General features: G+C 46.0%; 1 protein-coding gene across 1 annotated transcript in view; it reads left to right on the top strand.

Moving 5' to 3' along the window:
- The first annotated feature begins 340 nt into the window (after nt 1-340).
- Nucleotides 341-23,828, top strand: part of LAMC3 (laminin, gamma 3) — a 91,169-nt gene continuing 67,681 nt past the window's right edge. The window contains exons 1-2 of the mRNA XM_006834883.1: nt 341-742; nt 16,003-16,307. Coding sequence (XP_006834946.1) covers nt 370-742; nt 16,003-16,307 — 678 coding nt within the window. The 5' untranslated portion in view covers nt 341-369. The remainder of the gene's footprint in view (nt 743-16,002; nt 16,308-23,828) is intronic.

Raw genomic sequence — 23,828 nt, forward strand, 5'->3', positions numbered from 1 at the left:
AAAGCAGGTCTTATAATGCCAATTCCATTAAATGAGCAATCACTGAAACCTCACAACAGTGGTAATGAACTTGTACCACTAAAAGCCCCATTTTATGGATGAAGAAACTAAGGCTGAAAGAGGCAAAGAGCCCTCCAGTAAAGCCAAGATGAGAAGGCAAGTGGGGCTACTCCAAAGTCAGTCACTCCCTGGCACGTCCACCAGGTGGGGGTGAGCCCCAGCGTTTGGGAGGCGGTGGGTGCTGCCTGTGTTCGGCTCCTCCCAGCCCCGTCGCGGAGGCGGTTCTGGCGTGCCTCGCGCCGTCCACTCCCATCGGATTACAGCCGGGGAGGCGGAGCGGGGTGCGCACGGCCGTCGGTGCCCTGGACCATGTCGGCAGCTGCGCTCCTGCTCAGCCTGGTGCTGCTGGCCCCTCGGGCGGCGGTCGCAGGCATGGGCGCATGTTACGACGGTGCGGGCCGGCCGCAGCGCTGTCTGCCGGAGTTTGAGAACGCAGCGTTTGGCCGGAGCGCAGAGGCCTCACACACGTGCGGCCACCCGCCCGAGGACTTCTGCTCGCACGTGGGAGCGTTGGGCACCACGGCGCAGTGCCAGCGCTGTGACGCTGCGGACCCTAATCGCCACCACAATGCCTCCTACCTCACCGACTTCCACAGTCAGGACGACAGTACCTGGTGGCAAAGCCCGTCCATGGCCTTCGGCGTGCAGTACCCCACCTCGGTCAAAATCACTCTCCGCCTGGGTAAGCACCGCCGGCCCGACCCAGCCTTCTCTGTCTGAGAGCCGAGACTGGGTGGTAGGTCTCAGATGGGGCTGGCAGGATAGACTGAGGGGTGCCCCTTGGAGCTTTGAGGGGCCCTGAAAGCTTTACAAGAGAGGTAGTTTGGGTGCACTTACAAAGCCCTGTAATGGCGTTTCATTCTAGACCCACAACTGTTGGTGGGCAAAGGTGATTCTCCGAAGGGAATCATCATCATCATCATCATCATCATCATCATCATCATCATCTAGGGCAGTGGGTTCTAGTTTGGGGTCTTCTTGTCAGCTTTCGGGGCTCCGTGAACTGTGAGGTTCTGTGTAGTCTGCAGTTTCGTTTTGTGAGAGGAGAGCCAGTCTTCGCTACCTAGAAAAGCTGAGTTTCTGGGGCGGAGGACCAAGTTTCATCCTGCTGGTGGGTAGCTGGACCGCCTGACATGGCCTTCTGTACTGCCCATGCCAACCTCCACCCAACCCACGCTTAGCTTCAACCAAAAAACCTCCAAACTGTTGCCGACAACAGCAACCCTATACGACAGAGTAGAACTGCCCCATAGGGTTTTCAAAGCTGCAGTCTTTCTGGAAGCAGAATGCCACATCTTTCTTCTGTGAAACCGCTTTCTTCCATTTAGCTACTGAGCTCTTAACCATTGCGCCACCAAGGCTAATTTGCTATGATGTCAAAACCAAACTCACTGCCAGCAAGTTGGTTGGGACTCACAGCAACCCAAATTGACAAGAATAGAATTGCTGGGTTTCCAACGCTATAAATTTTTACAGAAGCAAATTGCCACATCTTTCACCCATGGAGCAGCTGCTAGGTTGGAATTGCTGACCTTCTGGTTAGCAGCTGATCGTTTTTGCTAAGGGGCAGAACCTCTTAATGCCAAATGCTGTTAAGTTGATTCTGAATCGTGCCAAGATAAAACTTGTGCTTCATACATAGAGTTTTCAAGGCTGTGATCTCTCAGAAGTAGATTGTTAAGCCTGTCTTTTAAAGTGCTCTGGAGTGGATTTAAATCACCAACCTTTCAGCTAGTAACCGAAAGTTTACCTCTTAGTTCCTGGGAATCAACCCAGAGGCCTTCACATTCCAGTCACCCCCTATTTTAGGAAACTGGAATGCCCCACTTCCAGCCCTCTTTGGGCTGTGCAAAGCATCTTAACTGTTGCACTTTCTACAGCTTTTCCAGAGAGGGAGGGTTTTCACAAGCACATACTCCTTTAATGGAAATGTCAAGTCCCTCAAAGCTTTGAAAACCAAAAGTTTATTATTATTGTCATTATTTATAGCTTATTTTCACTGTTAATTCTGACCTGAGGCTATTTATAGTCTTTTTAGCCTACACTTAGAATATTTTTATAATTTACTACTGAAATCTTATTTAAGTACAATTTATATCCTCACACCCCTGTTGGAGGTGTTAACTCAATGTATGGATAAATGTACTGCATCATTCTAAAACCTGAGCAATTCCGAATTTCGTAATGTATCTTGGTCCTAGGAGTTTGGATAAGGTATTTGGGAACTGTCTCCATTTTTCAGATGAGACTATTGAGGCTCAGAGAAGTTAAGTGTTTTACCCAGAGACACACAGCTGCTATATGAGCACCAGTATGAACCTGTTTACAAACTCCTTAACATGACCTCTACCGCCTATCAGCAAAGTTGGCCTTTCCTAAACCTAGGTGACAGAATCACTGGACTGACTGGGAAATGATATTGGAGTGAGGAAGCATGAACCTCGTCATCAGAGCTTCCAGAGTGCTGGTGACTCCCAAGAAGCTTACCCCTTAGGTGTCTTTACCTTCTTTTGGCTTGTCTGGACCAATAGGTGGAACTTCTGGTCCCTATGTGGGGGGAGGGAGGAATGTGTGACAGGAAACCACTACAGGGAAGAGATGAAGGGGATGCTGACAGGCTGGGGCTGGCAGAACCCCAAGGCCACAGGGGAAGGAATCTGGGACAGGGTGGGGGCTTCGAGGGAGACACATTGTTCTATGACAGAGGATGCGGGTTTGGCTGATGTATTACATGTGTCAGTGGAACCAAGGGCCAGCAGGGAAAAGTATCTCAGCCCAGCACTAACAAAGCAGGGACAGAGACAGGGGAGGTAGGCATCCAGTTTTTTGTATTTGGGGGAAACTCACATGGGAAGCTCAGTGATTAAAGCACTCAGCTGCTAATGAAAAAGTTGGTGGTTAGAACCCAGCAGTGACTCCACAGGGGAAAGATGTCTGTTTCCATAAAGGCTACAGCCTTCCCATAAAGGAAAACCTATAGGGGTGGGCCTACTCTATCTTATAGGGTTGCTGTGAGTCAGAATTGACTATGTTGTTATTGTTAGTGCCGCCGAGTCAGTTCCGACTCATAGTGACCCTGTTTAGGGTTTCCGAGGAGTACCTGGTGAGCTTGAACCTCCGACCTTGTGGTTCAAGCTGACTTTGAAGTCCAGAGCATTCACCCACAGTGCCACACCAGGACTCCAAGTGCTGGGTCTTGTACTTTGGCTGATGACCTTTTTGAACACTGTTGAGAACCCTTGGAGGCAGGGTGGTTCTCAGCCCTCTAAGAGCAAGAACACCTGAGGTTCAGAAAGGCAAGGTTTCATCCTGCCATGTCTTACCCTGAGCCAATATCCTTTCCATCAGGTTATACAACTCCATGTGTCTGTACAATGAATGGATGAATGAAAGAGTGGGTGAATGAAGATGTCACTTCCGCTGTCCTCTGCTTCTAGGTCCAGCTGAAGAGTTCCATTTTACTTGCTCTGGGAGATGGAATAGGGTAGAAATCCCAAAACAAGGGCTTTGAACTCTGACCCAGCCCAGCTCCACTGGGCAAGTGACTTTGTCTCTTAGCACTTCAGTTTTCTCCTCAGTAAAATAGGGATAAAAGTTGTTACCTCCCAGGATGGTTGTGTGGGTTCCATGAGTTTAAGTCAGCCAAATCCTTACAGTTCTTGTGTGTGGTAAATGTTACTCTGTTGAGAAGAGCTCAGAGCTGGGGTTCGCCTGCAGAGGAGCTCTGCTGTTAAGATTGAGAAATACCAGGTCTGGCCGCCCTGACCCCCAAGAGACGCCTGACCCTGGGCCCCATTTACGCACAAGAGGAGCTGGGGTCCCACAACAGTCCAGAGTCAGCCCAGTTTTGGTTCCACATGATTTGGTCAGATCCAAGCTAAGTCAGGGATTTCATAATATTGCAGGAAGGAGAGGTCTGCGGCTACCAGAGTTGTCGCAGGATCCCCTCTGCTATTTCCCCCTGGTGATGGGACTTTGTCCCCAGTGGTGGCCCTCTACTCTCAGTCCTTGAGCCACCTCTGCTGGCTTTGTTCCCCACTTCCCCCACTACTTGAAGACTCATGGGAGGGGAGAGTGGGTGGTCTGCTCTGGGGGAGTGTGCCCTGGAGGGAGCCGGGTGAAGGACAGGGGAGGGAGGGACTGCGGTTAGCCTGGGATGGAGGTCGCTGCTTTCCCAGCCCCCTGCAAGCTCCTAGACATCTGTTCCAAATCCTTGAGTTGCTAAGCTGAGCCTTCCTGTCTGGGATGAAAGACAGCAGTGGGGTCTGACTGCTCCCAGCCTCTATTGCAGCCCAGAGAATCAGACTGGACTGCAGCCAGGTGGCCAACAGAGGGTATAGGGAGATGTACAGAGTCATGGGGTAACAGACAATTTAGGGGGGTACTCACCACATTCCAGAAACTCTACTGAGTCAGTACCCCAACCCAGCATAGTTCATTCTTTTCTAGATGAGGAAACTGAGCCTTGGAGGACAGAAACAATAGCCCAGAGTCACACAAAAATGGGCTCAAACGTAGCAGCAATTGTAAGGATGGTGCCGGACTGGGCAATGTTTCATTCTGTTGTATATAGGGTCACTCTGGATCGGAACTGACTTGACGGCACCTAACAACAACAAGAGTCATATGTTGTTGTTAAGTGCCATGGAGTCGGTTCTGACTCATAGCAACCTAGTATAGTGTTTTCAAGAAGCGGCTGGTGGGTTTGAACCACCAGTCTTGTGGTTAGCAGTCCAGTACTTATCCAGCAGTGCCACACCAGAGTCATATAGCTAATAAATAATGGAGCCAGATTTTGTCCCCTGTCTGGCCTGATCCCAGGACCTTACCCCCATTTATACTTTACTTAACAATGTCGAGCATTCATTGTGAGTCAAGTCTTGGTCTTGGGAAGAACCAAGTCCAAGTCTTTGCTTTTTGGCAAAACTGAGCCTACATACTTGCTTGGATTCCTAAGAAGGACCCCTGACCCCTAGCAAATGAGTTCTGATCCCCTGAGCTCTGAGGGGAAGCTGTGAGGAGGAAGGTGGATGGTTTCAGTTCCATGTCCCTCACCTCCTGTGTGTAGAGATGATTTCTTTCTTCATTGCAACCTTGACTCATTTGTTTAGTAGTTACTGAACCTCGACTATGCTGGCCCTAGGACTCACACCGTCCCAGCCCTGTGGGGCTCGGTGTTCCCTGGAAGACAGGTTGCACCCAGGAATTGCCCGATTGAGGCTTGATGCTCATATTGGGGGAAATGAACCTTGTCTGGGGGCCAGGAAGGGCTCCACTAAGATCTGGAGGATTGTTGACTCAACAACTCAAAAGGATTGTTGGAGTCAACATGAGAAGGAAAGATATTCCAAGCCAAGTGAACAGGCGTAGGGAGGCAGGAAGCAGCTTGTGTGTTCTTGGACCTTGAGAGTCTGGACATCTGGGCTGCAGGGAATGAGGAGACAGTGAGGCCTGGCCCATAGTGAGCAGGGGCTGAATGTCAGGAGGACCCTGCCGGCCCTCTGAGGCACCCGAAGCCAGCTGGGTCTCCTGAGCTTTGGCTCCATTGCATCATTCTGTTGAGTGGGAGACCGTGTTTCCCTTGGCTGAGGACAGTGCTGGGGGGCTGAATCTTCCTTCTTTCTCCCTGGGGTTTCTGGCTGGATCACTTGGCCCCAGGAGAATGGGAGGGTCAAGGCTGCAGCCCTGGTTAGCTTTCACCCACAGAAGTGCTCCCCAAGGTTCCTGGACCTGACTGGTCTTAGCTGCCTAGCTCCTTCCTGGGCTTCCCAGGACTGGCCTAGGAGTTGCAGGGTGGGAGATTCAAAGCCCAGGAGGGGTACAGGCATCCAGACAGACTGATGAGGTGGAGGTTGACCTCCCATCAGCCTCCAGACCATCTTTACCCCACTTAGAGTCAGCTGCCCTTTGCCAGGGCTGTGAGGGCCCCTCCACCCCCTCCTCTTGGCCCCTAGATCTGCTGCTGCTTCTGCCCTGGATACGTTCCTTTCTCACCTTTTCTGGCTAACCCACATCTCCTTCATTCAACAAAGCTCAACTGAGCACCTACTTACTTGAATACCTGTGCCGACTTAGAGGTAACTATCTCCAGCCCCAACCTTATCCCATGGAGGATAGGGCAGGAGCCCCACCCATGCATTCTTGCAGCCCCTTGACCTCCCCCATCATAGTCCTGGGTCGTGCTGTGTTGAGGTTTTGGTTTTATTTGTGTCTAGCACAAGCTCCAAGGCACCAGAGGGAGAACCTGTTTTCACAGCTGTCTCCAGCACCCAACACAGGACCCACAGCTTGGTGGGTGTTCAGTAAGCACTTGTTAAGTGGATGAATGGACTAACAAATAAAATTCGCTGTGTGCATGCCCCTGGTAGCATAGTGGGTTATGAGTTGGGCTGCTAACTGAAAAGTCAACAGTTTGAATCTACTAGGCTCTCCACGGGAGAAAGATCTGACAGCCTCGAAACCCTCTACAGGGTTACTATAAGTTGGACCTAATTCAAAGGCACACAACCACCACCACTACCACCATGCCCCTCCTAGTTAGGAGCCTTGGTGGTATAGTGGTTAAGTGCTCAGTTGGTAACCAAAAGGTCAACTGTTTGAACCCACTAACAGCTCCGTGGAAGAAAGATGTGGCAGTCTGCTTCCATAAAGATTGATAGCGTTGCATGCTGTTTAGTCGGTTCCAACTAACAGCCAACGTATATAGGATTGCTGAGACCATAAATCTTTACAGGAGCAGAAAGTCTCATCTTTCTCCTGCAGAGTGACTGGTAGATTTGAACTGCTGACCTTGTGGTTAGCAGCCCAACTCATAATCCACTATGGGGGCAGTTCTACTCTGTCCTATAGAATTGCTAAGTCAGAGTCGACTGATGGCAACCATCTTTGTTTGGGGTTTTTCGCATGCCCCATGTATGGACTCTTCTGAGTGCTTCACAGGTTTTTACTCATTAAGCCTTGTTATGCCCATTGGTGGTAGAACTGTCACCTTCCATGTGGGAGACAAGTTCAAGTCCTACTTGATGCATGTCATGTGTCACCACTCATCTGTCCGTGGTGGCTTCTGTGTTACTAGGATACTGAATAGGTTTCCGCAGAATTTCCAGACTAAGACAAACTAAGAAAAAAGGCCTGGAGACCTAGCTCTGAAAATCAGTCAGTGAAAACTCTGTGGAACCCCACAGTCTAATCGCAGGGGTGGTACAGGACAGGGCAGTGTTTTATTCTGTTGTGCTAGGGGTCACCAGGGGTTTATCACCAACTCAAGGGCAGCTAACAACAACATCACTATGCCAGTTTTACAAATAGGGAAACTGAGGTACCACCTTCAAGGCAATTGCCCATTTAATCCAGTAACTTGCCCAGTTAAATGATTAGACTGGGATGTGAACCCCAGCATGTCATAGTTACACTGTATTTCCTCCCCAGGACCCGGGGAGTGAGTAAATGAAGGTATGAACGAATGAAGCTGTCTAGTCTTTCAGATGTATCCCAAGTCCCTCAACCTTGGAGTTCCCCATGGCCCCATTCTTCCTCCTGGCTTTCTTGCCCCTCCTGTCTGTTCCCCACTCATACTTGTCCCAGGCTTCAGCCTCGTCATGGTATCCCCTCCCTAGCTTCCCTCATCTCTTTGCCTGCACTTGCTCCACCTCATGCCCATGGCTTTGCCTACTGAAATTGTGGTTGACATTCCGGACTCCACCTGCTCTCTTGCCCAGTTACAGTCTTCCACCTGAGCCTTCGGCCAGAGCAATCTTCTAAACATCACACTCTGGGTGTTACATGAGGGCCTTAGACAGACAGTCCCAAAGGAAAGTATCATTCCTCTCTCCCCCAGTCTCTCCATGTACCGAAACCAGAAACCTGGGAGTCTAATGCTATTATTTCTTCTCTTCAGCCTTTTGAGCTCATCATCCACCAGATCACTCAATTCTTCTCTGAAATATTCTTTGTATTTGCTCTCTTCCTCATCATTTCCACTCAGCCTCTCTTCTGATCCAGTTTTATTAGAATGGTCTTGAATACCTTGCTATTTCTCATTGTAGCTTGTTCAGTTACATTTCAGCTCAGACTGGACCTCAGAATCCTTCTCAACACAAAGCCCTAGGCAGTACTCAAGCTGGCATAGACAATAGTCTCCATGGTCTTGATTCTTCCTGGGGGCTTAGACTCTTGGTCCTGAGATGGGAGAGCTGAGCTTGGTCCAACCTGGGTTCAGCCAGGCTCTTGTGGTATCTGGCACTGTGGTCATTTGGAGTCCCCAGCTCCTAACAGGTATTCACCATGCCCAGAATTGAGCTAGGATGGGAGAGGAAGACTAGCATGGTAGGGAGCCAGATGATGGGGCTGAGGGACCTTGTTGTGATCTCTCCACAGGATGGAATCAGCTCTTTAGCCTGGTCCTGATGCCCACAGAGGGCAGGGCAGCCTCACCCACGCATTCTCAATGGGGCCCCCACCCTGTCCCCTTCTCAGGCCACTGCTCCCCAGATGGCTCCAATTAAAGGACTTTGTTTTGCTCCCATCTTCCCAAAATAAGCCTCTCCCATTCCAAGCTCATTCTCTGTTCAGCGCTGGATGTGGGCGGCTTGGTTTTATGACTAGCCCTGGTGTCGTTCTTGACAAGCTTTATGTCCCAGCTGGTTGGAGAGGACGGCTTGGCTTGGTGGGCCTCCACTGTACCCGTGGCCGTACCAGTGGCTAGACCAGGCTACAGGTGAAGACTGGAGCATGGAGTGAGACACTCACAGTCACCATAGAGTCCCCTTTCCAGCAGCCCCTTCTCCCTGGGGATGCACAGAGTCCTGAACAGAAGGATTGCCTAGCTTGGGGCAGCAACTTCAGGGCAGGACATTAGGCAAATCCCTTTCTCCTCCCTGAACTTCAATATCCTCATCAGTAAGTACCCTTATGCACACCTTGATGGGACTGTTAGGGGATCTCCATGATACGGTAGCATAAGGTTCTTATCAAGGTGCCTGGCACTCATTGTTGGCTCTTGTTGTTAAACAGACTCATTCAAGGATCATGATTTGTCCAAACATTTACCGTCTTAGCCATTTTGTCCAGCCTGCTTGTCTCAACTCACTCCCTAAAATTACAAGTTGTGCATCACTTTTGCTGGCTCATTGACAAGCATTTATTGAGCACCCACCGTGTGCCAGGTGCCATGCTGAGTTCTAAGGATTCCCAATCCCTGCCCCATGGCAGTCCCAGAGAGGCTTTGTAAGTCCCAGCACGGCACCCAGACCCATCAGGGAGGCTTCCATGAGCTGAGGTTCTGAGGATTAAGAGCATTCCAGGCTGGGCTGGACGTTGGCAGAACCTAGGCCTCTTCATGGGTCAGTCTTGCTGGAGCGTGAAGAGGGAGGAGGGGGCGTGAGATCAGTCAGCTAAGCCAGAGGAAGAGCAGGGACATGTTGGAATCAGCCTGGTGAGAATCAGGGAAAAGTATCCAAGGCACAGGGAACAGTGTATTGGGCAGTTGGGTGATAAGGCAATTGGGTTACCTGCTCCCAAGCAGCATCACCCCCTCTAACAGTTGGGGATGGCATTTTGGTCCAGCTTTGCTCACAGGAACACATCTAAATGACCCTGATGCTCCATTAGGCCCTGGAGCTTGTGAGGATCTAGGTTGGGGTTGCAAATTGAATCCTTGTTGCTGTTTAGTGAATCTTGAGGCTGTTTCCTTTCCTGGCCTATAGTTTGCCTTTGTCAGAAACATTTTCATCACAAAACAGAATTAAGTTGCTGTCTTAGCCCTTCTAATTAACTCTGGTAACAAAAAAGTCCCTCTAGTGTCTTGTCTCTGCCGCTTCTCTGTGATGTTCCTACATCTTCTCTCACCTCCTGCCTTGGCGTGGAAGGGAAAAAGCTATTTCCTAGCATTTGATGTTGCTTGTTTGCTTGAAATCCCAGTGACTGCTTTTTTCAGATAGCAGTTCTTGCAGCCAGCTACCTTTTAAGTGGCTCCAAGCTCTTATCCCTCAAGGTATCTGGCTGCTAGATGTTTACCAAGGGGTCTGCGCCTGCTACTCTCCCATGCAGCCTCTTTTAGTGAATGTGAATCGGTGGTAACCTGTCTGCCTTGCTCAGGGGCCTGAAGTCTGCTTGTCACAGAAGCAGACACCATGGCACACCCAGACACTGGCTCCGTTTGCTACATATGCTTTGTTTTAAGGAACTTGGAATTTGAATGCCAAGCTGGGCAGCAACATCACTTTGGAAAAAGATATTAAAAAAGAATATGGCAAGGCAGTTACTTTTTAAAAATAAACAGAAGTGTTTTCTCCAGTTTTAAAATGAGAACAAGCTTAATGAGAGAAAATTTGGAATATGGAGGAAAAACTGAAAAGGGAAGAAAAGTCACTCAAAGTCCTATACCTTATTGGTTTGTGTTTTTCTTTTCTGCCTATTCTCTTTGAATTTAAAAAAAAAAATCTATATCTGATGATTCTGCATGTATAATCGTGTCTTATTTTTCATTTTATGTTTTTATTGAAGTTTTTCCTGTGTATTACAAGCTCTTTGCCAGCTGTTTTGATGGCTACAGCATCATATGACTTGTAGGCTCTACAATCTACTTCCCTCTTTCCTATGGTTACACAGTTTCCCCAGTATAAATACCTGGATGAATATCTTCATGCATTTAGACTCCTTTCCTTGTTTGAATTTCAGAAGTGATATTCCTCTACCAAAGGCCAGGAATATTTGTTTAGCTCTTCATCTAAATCACCAAACTGCTTTCCCAAAAGGCCAAGATTTTTTTGTCTTTAATATATAAGAAATATAATTTACATTCATACAATGTACCCATTCAATGGATTTTAATATATATTCACAGAGTTGTGATCATAATCAATTAAAAAATATTCTCATCACCCCAAAAAGAAACCTAGTACCCTTTAAAAATCATTCCTCATGAATCCTCTGCCCTAAAAAACAAAACAAAACAAAAACAATTGCTGTTTAGTCAATTCCAACTCATGGTGATCCATGAGCAGAGTAGAAATATACTCCATAGGTCCACAGGGTTTTTCAAGGTTGTGACCTTTTGGGAACAGATCATCAGGCCTTTCTCCCAAAGCACCTCTTGGTGGGTTTTAACCACTGCCAACTTTTCAGTTAGTAATCAAATGTTTCACTCTGTGTGCTAGCTTATTCTAGATTGAATCATATAATACGTCACCTTTGGTGACTGGTTTCTTCTATAATGTTTTTAATGTTCATTCATACTGTAGCGTGTATCCAGACTTCATTCCTACTTATTGCCAGATAATATTCTATTGTATTTTTTATTGTTAGGTACCATCGAGTTGGTACCAACCCTTTGCACAACAGAATGATATACTGCCCAGTCCTGGGCCAACCTCACAGTTGTTGCCACGCTTGAGCCCATTTATGCTGCTACTTTGCCAATGCATCTTGTTGGGGGTCTTCCTCTTTTTCTCTGACCTTCCACTTTACCAAACATGATATCCCTCTCTAGTGACTAAAAGTATGAGAGATGAAGTTTGGCCATCCTGGTCTCCAAGGAGCACTCTAGCTGTATTTTTTTCAGTTCAGATCTGTTTGTTCTTTTGGCAGCCCACAGTACTTTCAATATTCTCTTCCAACACCATAACTCAAATGCATCAATTTTTCTATGATCGGTACTATATTTTACTTATTCATTCATTAGTTGATGGATGTTTGAATTGTTTCTACTTTTTTGACTATTATAAATAATGGTGCTATGAATATTTGGACACACATTTTTGTATGGACCTATTTCTTTACATAGGAGTACAACTGCTGGATCATATAGTAGCTCTATTCTTTTTAACAGTTTGTGGAACCACCAGACTATTTTCCAAAGTGACTTTCCTACTAGTATTGGACGAGGGTTCCAACTTCCCCATACCCTTAACAACATTTATTATGATCTACCCTTTGATTCTAGTTATCCTAGTAGGTGATATCTCATTATAGTTTTTTTTGAGAAAGGCGAATTTATTTAATCAAAGAATCTGTCAATGTTAGATACAAAGCCAAAATAAGAACCCAGATTCACTCATGTCCAGTGATCATTCTACTGTGTCTCAAGGACATCAATTCAAGTCAAGTCGTTAAGGGGATAGGAACACTGGTGGTACAAGTATTGGAGGCTCAGCTGCTTATTGAAAGTCAGTTCAAATTTACCCAGTTATTTGAACTGCACTTGGAGAAGGACTTGGTGATCTGCTTTTATCAGGGTTTTAGACAAGAAAATCATGGGGACGCTCTACTCTGTTGCACATGGCCGCTGTGAGTTGAAACCCGACTTGATGGCAACGAACAACTATACTCTGCAGAATCATTATAGTTTTGATTAGGGTTTTCCTGATAGCTAATGATGTTGAGCATCTTTTCATGTATTTATTGGCCACTGATATATCCTTTTTTTGGGAGAAAGATAATTGGGGTATTTGTCTTTTTATTATTTAATTGTAAGACTTCTATATGAATCCCTTATAAGATACATGATTTGCAAATATTTTCTTCCATGATTTGCAAATATTTTCTCCTGTTCTGTAGGTATTTTTTGTTTTCATTTTTTTCACTGGTATCCTTTGAAAGGTTGGAAACAAAGAGAAAGGATCAGTGGTTGGAAAATATGGCCTTGGTGATAGATATGATCCTGGAGATCTCATGATAGAATTCTGCAAAACCAATGATTTCTTCATTTCAAATGCCTTCTTTAGAGAGTATAAGAGATGATTATACACATGGACCTCACCAGATGGAACACATAGAAATCAAACTGACTACATCTGTGTAACAAGATGATGGAAAAGCTCCATATCATCAGCCAAAACAAGGCCAGGGGCAGATTGTGGAACAGACCATCAATTGCTCATATGCAATTTCAAACTGAGGCAGAGGAAAGTAAAACAAGTCCACGAGAACCAAAATAAGAGCTTGAATATATCCCACCTGAATTTGGAGATCATCTGAAGAATAGATTTGATACATTGAACACTAAAGACCGAAGACGAGAAGAGTTGTGGGATGACATCAAGAACATAATACAGGAAGAAAGCAAATGGTCACTAAGGGAGGGGATTATAACCATGGCAGTGAAATGATACATGATAGGATGAATGTAAAGGTAATTTTCTCCCATGTAAACTATCACATAATTCACAATAAAACATTTTTTTTTAAAAAAAGGTCATTAAGAAGACAAGAAAGAAGGAAGAGATCAAAACTGATGTCAGAAGAGGCACTGAAACTTGCTCTCCAGCATAGAGATGCTAAAGCAAATGAAAGAAATGAGGAGGTCCAAGAGCTGAATTGAAAATTTCAAAGGTCAGCTTGAAAAGACAAAGTCAAATATTCAATGAAATGTGCAAAAATCTGGAATAAGAAAACCAAAAGGGAAGAGCACACTCAGCATTTCTCAAGCTGGGGGAACTGAAGAAAAAATTCAGGCCTCAACTTTAATTGTTGAAAGATTCCATAGGCAAATTATTGATTGATGCAGAAAGCATCAAAAGAAGATGGAAGGCAGACCCGGTCAGGAGGTCAAGACCCTGTGGGCCCAAGGGTTGTCAACCGTCCAAACCATAGGCTCTGAGGATCAGACTTTAGCCACCTAGTAGACATAGCAAACTGTCTCTCATCTGATTATTCAGTAATGCTTGTTAGTAATCTCATACATGAGCACTGGATATCCACAGACAAATGTAAAAACCTTCCCTAAAAGCCAAGACTATAAATTCCCAAAAGGCAAGGTCCCCCCCTCCAAAAAAAAAAAGCTAAAGAGGATAGAGAGAAACACTGTTAACTGATGATATATGGAGGGGATAATAATCAATGTAATGAAACAAGCTATATGAATGGTTGAATGTGAAGCTGATGATGTGCCTTGTAAACTTTCACTCAATCCAAAATAAAAACATTTAATAAAAAAAAAAAAAAGATGGAAGGAATACACAGAGTCACTGTACCAAAAGGAAATGGTTGATGTTTAACTATTTCAAGAGGTAGCATATGATCAAGCGCCAATGATACCAAAGGAAGAAGTCCAAGGTGCATTGAAGGAATTGGCAAAGAACAAGGTGCCAGGAACTGATGGAATACAAATTGAAATCTTTTAAGAAAGTAAGGTGGCATGGAGGCACTCACTCTCATCCATGCCAAGAAATTTGGAAGACAACTATCTGGCCAACTGATTAGAAGAGATCTGTATTTGTTCCCATTCCAAAGAGAGGTGACCCGATGGAATGCAGAAATCATCAGACAATATCTTTGATATCCCATGTGAGTAAAGTTTTACTAAAGGTAATACAGAAACGGCTGCAAGCATACATTGATAGAGAACTTCCAGAGGTTCAGGCTGGATTCAGAGAGGCCGTGGAACAAGGGATATCATTTATGATGTCTGATAGATCTTGGCTGAAAGCAGAGAATACCAGAAAGATGTATACCTGTGCTTTATTGACTACGCAAAGACTTTCGATTATGTGGATCATGACAAGTTATGGACTGCATTGCGAAGTATGAGTTTTAGGAACACTTAATTGTGCTCATGAGGAATCTGTACATGGACCAAGAGGCAGTTGTTCGAAGAGAATATGGGAACATGAATGATTTAAAATTAGGAAAGGTACACGACAGGGTTGTATTCTTTCACCATACTTATTCAAACTGTATGCTGAGCAAATAATCCAAGAAGCTCGGTTATATGAAGAAATATGTGGCATCAGGATTGAAGGAAGACTCATTAACAACCTGCAATATGCAGATGATACAACCTTGCTTACTGAAAGTGAAGAGGACTTAAAATACTTATTGATAAAGATCAAAGACCACAGCCTTCAGTATGGATTGCATTTCAATGTAGAGAACACAGAAATCCTCACCAAAACAATAAACAACGTTCTTCTCAACAAAGAAAAGATTGAAATTGTCAAGGACTTCATTCTTCTTGGATCAACTATCAACACTCAGGGAAGCAGCAGTCAAGAAATCAAGTGACATATTGCATTAGGCAAATCTGCTGCACAAGACCTTTTTAAAGTGTTGAAGAGCAAAGATGTTGGCTTGAGGACTATGGTGAGCCTGAAGCAAGCTATGGTATTTTCAATAACCTCATATGCATGCAAAAGTTGGACATTGAATAAGGAAGACTATAGAAGGATTGATGCTTTTGAGTTATGGTGTTGGAGGAGAATATTGAAAGTGCCATGGGCTGCCAAAAGAATAAACAGATCTCTGTTAGAAGTGCGGCCAGAGTGTTCCTTGGAGGCCAGGATGGCCAAGCTTCCTCTCTTATACTTCGGACATATTGTCAGGAGGGACCAGTCACTGGAGAGGGATACCATGTTTGGTAAGGTGGAAGGTGAGAGAAAAGAGGAAGACCCCCAGCGAGATGGATTGGCAAAGTGACAGCATCAATGGACTCAATTGTGGCAACGATTGTGAGGTTGGCCCAGGACCAGACAATTTTTCAATCTGTTCATACGGTCACTATGAGTCAGTACCAATTCGATGGCACCTAACAATGACAACATCCTTTGAAACACAAATGTTTTGTTTTTTTTTCTTTTTTTTTTAATTTTGATGAAGTCCAAGTTTTCTATTGTCACTTTTAGTATTCTATTTAAGGAGGCTTCACCTAACCCAAGGTCACAAAGATTTACTTCTATATTTTCTTCTAAGAGTTTTATAGTTTTAGCTTTTACATAGAGCCAAGCTACGTCAGCAGAGGACTAAAGTGATCCCTATTGAGTATGTAAGGAAGGCTGTGAATCATGAGTGGTGGCAGCGGTGTGGCAGGCTCAGGAGCCAGAGAGGAGAGACAGCTTTTAACACTCCATCAAGGTAGTTTATACAATGCCACCTTGCTGCTCTCCCTGAACCAGGATTCCAACTTTCCCTTCCCTTCTGTAAACTGGGTCCGTTTCTTCCTGGTTGCAGGCAAGGCGTATGAAATCACCTACGTGCGGCTGAAGTTCCACACCAGTCGTCCTGAGAGCTTCGCCATTTATAAGCGCAGCCATGCTGGTGGCCCCTGGGAGCCCTACCAGTACTATAGCGCCTCCTGCCAGAAGACCTACGGCCAGCCGGAGGGCCTGTACTTGCGCCCAGGAGAGGATGAGCATGTGGCCTTCTGCACCTCCGAGTTCAGCGACATCTCCCCACTGAGTGGAGGCAACGTGGCATTCTCCACCCTGGAGGGCCGGCCCAGTGCCTACAACTTTGAGGAGAGCCCAGTACTGCAGGTCAGAGGAATGGCAAGGCAGTTACTTTTTAACATAAGCAGAAGTGTTTTCTCCAGTTTTTAAATGGGGATGAGGTGGGGGACTGGGCTGTGGATGCGAAGCCTGCGTTAGGGGGCCACAGGAAAATCAACAGTAGCCAGGCACAAGAGACCTGGAGAGAGCTCATGGTTCTCAAACTAGAAGCAACAGAAACTTTGTCGTGTCTAAATTTCGGTTAGTAGGTGTTGGGCTGCTAACAGAAAGATTGGTGGTTCAACCCCACCAGTCACTCCATGGGACAAAGATGAGGCTGTAAAGATTTACAGTCTCTGTAATCCTGTATAGCAGGGGTGGAGATCCTTTTCTCTGCCAAAATTTATAGCATCATTCATGGGCCATACAAAATTATCAATTTAAAAATTAGCCAGCTATATCTAGTCAAACATTTAATTAACTAAAGTCCTGGTATGACGCTGTAGGAAAAGCACTGGACCACAAGGTCCGCAGTTCCACTCACGAGCTGCTCATTGGAAACCCTGTACAGGATCTCTATAAGTCGGAACTAACTCAGTGACACTTAACATTAACAATGTGATGGCCGGAACTGCAGTTGTCTTGGCAGGGTCAGACCAAATGATTTCACGAACCGGACGTTCCCCATCCCTACGTTATCACTATGAGTCAGTGGCAGTGTGTTTTGGTTTTGATAATGAAATAGATAAAAGTGTTCTTCTTCTTGTCTCCTGTAGCAGAGCCCCACAGTGTCCAGGGGCTCTGTGACAACCTTTCCTAAATGGATGGGGAAATTGAGGCCTGGAGAGGGAAGGGATTTGCCAGGAGAACACATGAGTTGGTGGACGAGCCCAGGCTCCTAGGTGGCACTCCTCTGGAACATTTTGCTCTAGGTGTTCACTCTCTCCCTTTATGAAAAGCTAACAGCTCCTGTCCTGTGTGTCTCCAAGGACTTTTATGAGGATAAACTGGAAGCTATGAAATGTACATGAGCTTTGGAGTCATATAGCCCTGGGTTCATGCAGTCAGGCAACACTGTCCTACACAGTTCCCTGTGCATATTGAGTTCTGGATATGTCACTAGTGTAACTAACAGTATTTATTTCCCAAGGCTACCAGAACAAAGCATTACAAACTGGATGGCTTCAAATGAAAGCAATGTAGTGGCTCACAGTGCTAGAGGCAAGTACAAGCATTCCCCAGGTTACGAAAGAGATCTGTTCCTAAGTGTGTCTTTAAGTTGAATTTGTTGGTAAGTCAGAACAGTGCATGTAGTTCTTGTTTATCCTGACTTTAGTGAAAGAAAAGACACAAAGCCTTTTCCATGATTTAAAAGCTGTACATGCAGCAAGTGAAGGTAATTGTGGTAAAGAGTTTGTTGTGAATAGGGTTGAATCAATTCTTTCAAAGTGAGGGCAAATCTACTTATTATAGTGGGCTAGTATGGGTTGTCTGTAAGTCAGACGTTCATAACCTAGGGACTTACTGTCGTCTGAAGTCAGGGTGTTGTCTCCAAAATCTCTAGGGGGTGGCTTCTTTCTTATCTCTGCCAGCTTCAGGTAGCTGCAGGCAATTCTTGACTTGCAGCCGCATCATTCCTGCTTCCCTGTCACATGGTATTCTTGTATCTCTTCTCTTTTATAAAGGCACCGCTCAGGTTGCATTAGGACCTAACCTACTCCAGTCTGACCTCAGGATACCTTGTAACATCTTCAAAGACCCTAGTTCCAAACAAGGTCATGTTCACAGGTACCAGAGCTCAGGACTTCAACATATCCTTGGGGAGCACACTTGCATATGTAACACCGAAAAACTGAATTTTACATTTTATTTCATTTAAATAGCCAGATGTGTCTAGCAGCTGACAGGTTGGAGAGTGAAAGCTAAGGGGTAGTGGTGGTGGCTACAGTGGACATACAGCAGGTGTTTATTTCTGCTCTGACAATGAGAGTTCACTTGACTTAGCATGCCTGACCTCATGACAGAGAGAGCAGTGGGCTTGTGACTGTGTCCATCAATACAGGTCCTCCCAGCCCAGCCCATAGGGGGGAGGTGGGGTGGTCACCTCAGATCTGTAACCTGACCAGTTGCTCTACCCACAGATGCTGCCTGCATTCATCTGTGGTCAATATCAGTCATCTGTGGCACTGTAGGTTAAGCACTAGACAACCAGGTTGGTTTGAATGGCAAGATCTGAGGTTCTGACTCACCAGCCACTCCTTGGAAATCTTATCAGGATTGCTATGAGTCGGAATCAACTCGATGGCTCTTAACAACAATAGACTTGTTGGTCTGATTGTCATTGCTGGGGGTTCTCAGGGACCCAGGGACTCACTGGTTTATTTCCCTGTGTTCTGACAGGCCTCTGTCCAAGTAAAACTGCTACTTTCAAGCATTTCTGTTATAGGCTGAATTGTGTTCCCCACAAAAGATACATTGAACACCTACACCCTGTACGTGTAAGTGTAAAATAGGGTCCCTAAAGGCATTAGTAGTTAAGCTAGCATGAAATCAGACTGGAATGGTGGTGCTGTTATTAAGTGTTGGTGAGTTGGTTCTGACTCATAGCAACCCTGTATAGGGTTTCTTAGGTTGTACATCTTTGTGGGAATTAACTGCCAACCTTGTGGTTCGCAGTCCATTATTTATCGTATAGAGCCACCGTGCTTCCCCATAGGGTGGGTCTTATCAGGGGCAAAATACCCATTAAGCAAGGTAAGCACAGATTTCCTTGTGATTATTTACTAATCTGGAGTGAACAATTTCGTATGTTTTTCACCACGTTACATTATGTGGTGAAACTCATGTGAAGTCGTTCATTATGAAATAGTAAGTAAGCACAAGGAAACTGTTTGTCCTTACCTTGTTTCCTGGGTCCTCTGTCCCTGTCAGGGATTGTCAACTTGGAAAGAGACTTTGATTCTATAGGCAGGTGGTGTGGGACTGGCAGAGAGACAGATGCCTGCCGTACCTAGAAGCAGAAACTTTGATGTGATGAAAGATGTGAAGTTGTTCACCTCAGGTTAGTAAGTAAGCCTGTGCTTACCTTGCTTTTTGGATAATCCAACACTGGTCCTAATTCAACCTGAGTAGTATCTTTCTTGGAAGACAGAAGACAGACGTCATGAGAATGCTTGCAGCTGCCAGCCTGGTAGTATACCTGGAGCCACCAGAGACATGGAATGGATTCTTCTCCAAAGCCCCAGGAAGAATCAGCCTAGCTGATAGATACCCTGATCTTGGACTTCCAGCCTCCAGAACTCTTAAGACAATACATTTTCATTCTTACAAACCAGCAGTTTGTGGTATTTGGTTATGGCAGCCCTAGAAAACAAATACGTTTGCCTATCTGGGGTAAGCAGGGGGTTGGGGGTTTGAACCCTGTGTGGCTCCAGAAGGAACACTTAAGTCACAGAAAGTTATGTTCTGCCTGGGCTGCGCAGCAGAACAACACCTAACATCACATCTCTAGATGTCCAGGCTCTGCTTGTCCCATTTAAAATGTTCACATGTCACCATCATGATTTTGTTTAAAATCACAGCCTCTTCTCCACGGGGCTCCAAGCTCTTTAGGATAGAAGAAATTGGCCGGGGTCAGGCTGTCGCTCGACATGCATCTGTGCTGCTCCTCCCTGAAGAGAGGCTTAAACTGAGACCCTTGGCAGGGGGCAGTTTCTAACAGGAGGCTAATGCCACATACATCCTGGATGTGGTTCCTGACAAGAAAAGACCTTTTCAGAAGTATCCCCCCTGCTGTTCCCAGGCGGAAACTGAGGGCAGAGAAGGACAAAGAATGGAACGTTTTGCCTTGGCACTTCTTCCTCCTCCTCCCCTCCTTGCACATTAGATGGCACTTATTCGGAGAACACAAGTGTTTTGGGGTGGGAGGCCATGAAGGATGTGTGCAGGCAGCTGCTGGATCTCATGCCTCTCTCATACCCCACAGAGGGTACAAGGATCTTGGGGAGAAGGTTGGCCTGGCCAGTGTTGAGGGGCAGTCTCATCCTCCCCAGCTCCCTGTGGTGCTGGACAGAGCAGCAGTACAGCGCTTGGATTCTCCTAAGGGAGAACCTCCTGCTCTCCTTAGCAACACGTTCTGGGACCAGGGATCTGTCCACCATAAACCCCAGAGCCCACTCATGGTTGTAGCTCGATTGTAATAGCCCATTGCTTGTGCACAGCCGGGTTTTGATTTGCCCTAAAGGTAGGATCATTGAGGGCATATCAAAACCCCACTATGCACAAGCAATGGGCTATTGCAATGAAATTTGAAGGCATCAAATGAGCCCTGGTGGTGTGATGGGTTGGGGGACTGCTAACTTCAAGGTTGGGGGTTCAAACCTATCAGTCAGCAGAAAGAGGAGGCAGTCTGCTTCCATAAAGAATTACAGCCTCAGAAACCTTAGGGAGCAGTTCTGCTCTGTGCTATAGGGTCACTGTGAGTGGGTGGGAATCAACTCCACCCACAGCAGTGTTTTGTTTTGATATTGTTTTTTTAAGCCATCAGGGACCGCCACCTACAGTGTGGACTAAAGGAACAAAGCCCTCTTCTCTCCCAGGGCCCATCTTGGGGTCTCATCCTGGGTTCACTTTGTTCGTTCATTGTTACCCTCTTTGGCGATCGATGCAGGAACCAGAGGAAGGGTGCCTGCCCTGCTCTGTTACTCATCAACTAGGAGACCATGAGCAAGCCCTTGCCCTCTCTGGGCCCCCCTGGTGTTATGAGGGTGTTGGGGTAGATGCCGGAAGACTGGATGCCTCATAGTTAAGGGGTTAAGGCCTGAGTCCTGTGGTAAAACAGAGCTGAATCTCAGTTCTGTCAAGTGAGGTGTGCCAGATGGAGCAGAATACAGGAAGTCCCATGTTATACCAACGTTCAATTTACAGACAACTCTTACAGCTGGTGTGTTTGAACCGCTAACCACCACCTTGTAGTTAGCATTCCAGTGCTTATCTTATATCGTCATACCAGGACTCCTACTTGCCCTTTGGTGCTGGTGGTGGTTGTGTGCTGTCAACTCGGTTCTGACTCATAACAACCCACTGTAGGGTTTCCAAGGCTATAAACTGCAGGAACAGGAAGCCTCATCATCTCCCAAGGAGTGGCTGGTGGGCTCGAACTGCTGAACTTGAGGTTTGCAGCTCAACTCATAACCCACTATGCTACCAGGGCTTCTTGCTATTGTTGTTAGATGCTGTCGAGCCTGTTCCCACTCACAGTGACCCTGTGCACAACAGAACGACACGCTGCCCAGTCCTACAGCATCCTCACAATCCTTGTTAGGCTTGCCCATTGCTGCTGCCAGTATGCCATTGCCCTTTAATGTTACGTGATTTTTTTTGCCCTCACTCTGAAACAACTGAACCAGTCAGTCCCTACTAGCAACAAATTCTCCATCACAGTCACCTTCATCTACTGCACAGGTAGCTTTCAAATCATCAAAAAGACTGCATGGCTTTTCTTGCACTAAAGACCATAGGCACTTGTTCTGACTTACCTGCAAATTCAACTTAGAGACATGGTTAGGGAGGGATCTCAGTGGTAATCTGGGGAGTCCTGGTGTAGCGTTGTGGGTTAATGCATTGGATTGCAAAGTCAGCTTGAACCACAAGGTCGGCAGTTCAAACTCACCATTCGCTCCTTGGAAACCTTATGCAGGGTTGCTATGGGTCAGATCCGACTTGACAGCACTTAACAACAACAATCTGTACTTCACTAAGCCTCAGTCTCCTTGCCTATAAAGTGGGGGATGACAGGGCCTGCTACATAGGATTGTTGTGAGGACCCAGTGATTTAGGACTACAACATGCCTAACCCATAATAATCATGCACTCAGTGTCAGCTGCTATGACAGCATCTTCCAGCTCTGACATCCGGTTGGTTTGAGTTCTCTTGGTGGCACATTTTCTGGAGAAAGGCAAAACAAAACCTCATTGCCTTCATCTATGGAGTGCTGGATTTTCCCACCTCAGGCCTCAGAGGCTTGGACCTTCCTGGGCACTTGCTAGAAATGCAACATCCCAGGCCCCTGATTAGAATCTGCATTCTAACCAGCTCCCTGGGTGAGTTGAAGGTACACTACCCTCTTGCAAAACACAGACTTAAGTGATGCAAGAAGTAATGGAGACTTGCAAACTCAAGCTTTGTTGTTGTTAAAGTGCCTGCCGTTGCTAAATGTTGAGGGGCCCACTCAAGTTTTCTGATCCTGCCCAAGCACCCTGAGACAGAGGTCCCAGGCAGAGAGGGCTCATGGTTTGCCAATCTCAGTGTGAGCTAAAGAGGCCCGCTGGCCCGAGTTCTGCTGGGAAGAAAACACAGATTTTGCCAGGAGCTCCCTCTCCGGACTGAGGAGCCTGATTGTTAAACCAGGGGCTCCTGGGCAGAATTAAAATGCTGATTAGAATTCAGCCGGAGCTACTTCTGATTGTAACAGCAGGCGGATCAAAATGTCAGCCTTCACGTGGGTCCGCCCCCACTTTCCCACCAAGCTCTTCCGTAGGGAAGTTGTTCACTCAGTGATCAACAAGTGATGTATCAAGTGCCTGCTATGTGCTAGGCAGAGAGACGCTGGGAACTGGGGATACAAGAGAGAACAAGGAACCCCAAGTCCCTGCTCTCGAGGGGCTTACACTCTGGTAGGAAAGACTCTGGGGCCTGTCAGGATGGGATTACCCAATAAACAAGGTAAGCATAGGCTTACTGATGCTTACTTACTAATCTATGGTGAACAATTCTACATTTTTTCACCATATCAAAGACTGCTTCTATGTATAGCTGGCATATACCTTTCTTCCAACTCCATAGCATTTTCCACACAAAGTCTCTTCAAATTTACAATCCCTGACAGAGATTCTTGCGAAATAGTTCACTGCAGATTAATAGGTAAGCACAAGTACAAACAGTATTCCTACTAGGGTTTCAGTTTAGACATACACAGGTTTATTCCAAGCAAAACATGTGTAAGCATGTCTCTGAGATCAGTAGATGGCGACAATCAAGGTCTCTCAATAATACACTTGTCTTAGTACCCTTTGTTGTTGTCGTTAAGTGCCGTCGAGTGGGTTCCAACCCATAGAGATCCTGTATAGAGTTTCTGAGGAATGGCTGGTGAGCTTGAACTGCCAACTTTGTAGTTCAAACCAACTTTGCAGTCCAGCGCATTAACCCAGTGTCACACCAGGGCCTTCAAAACAAAGGTCCAATCAAATCAAAATAGTGGTTTATGAACTGATCTGCTGGGTCGGTGAAATTCAAGAGAGGTCAGCTCAGAAGTTTATGGTGACTGTTTTTTGGATTCCAAATCTTAATAGATTTTTTCAGATGATACAGGATGATCACAGGGGCTTATTGTGAAGAAGTTTTAAGAAAATAGAAAGCTGTGTTAGTGGAAAAAAGGCTAGTATGTTTCCATTCACAACAATGAACCTGTTCATTCTTCTACCGTACTAAGGGCTGTCCTAGGAATATTCCATTAGGAAACCTTATCCCGTTCATCCTACAGCCCTGATCTTGTCCCTTCACACTTCTTT

Source organism: Chrysochloris asiatica, unplaced genomic scaffold (genome assembly GCF_000296735.1).
Source record: "Chrysochloris asiatica unplaced genomic scaffold, ChrAsi1.0 scaffold00014, whole genome shotgun sequence".
Taxonomy (NCBI): Eukaryota; Metazoa; Chordata; class Mammalia; order Afrosoricida; family Chrysochloridae; genus Chrysochloris; species Chrysochloris asiatica.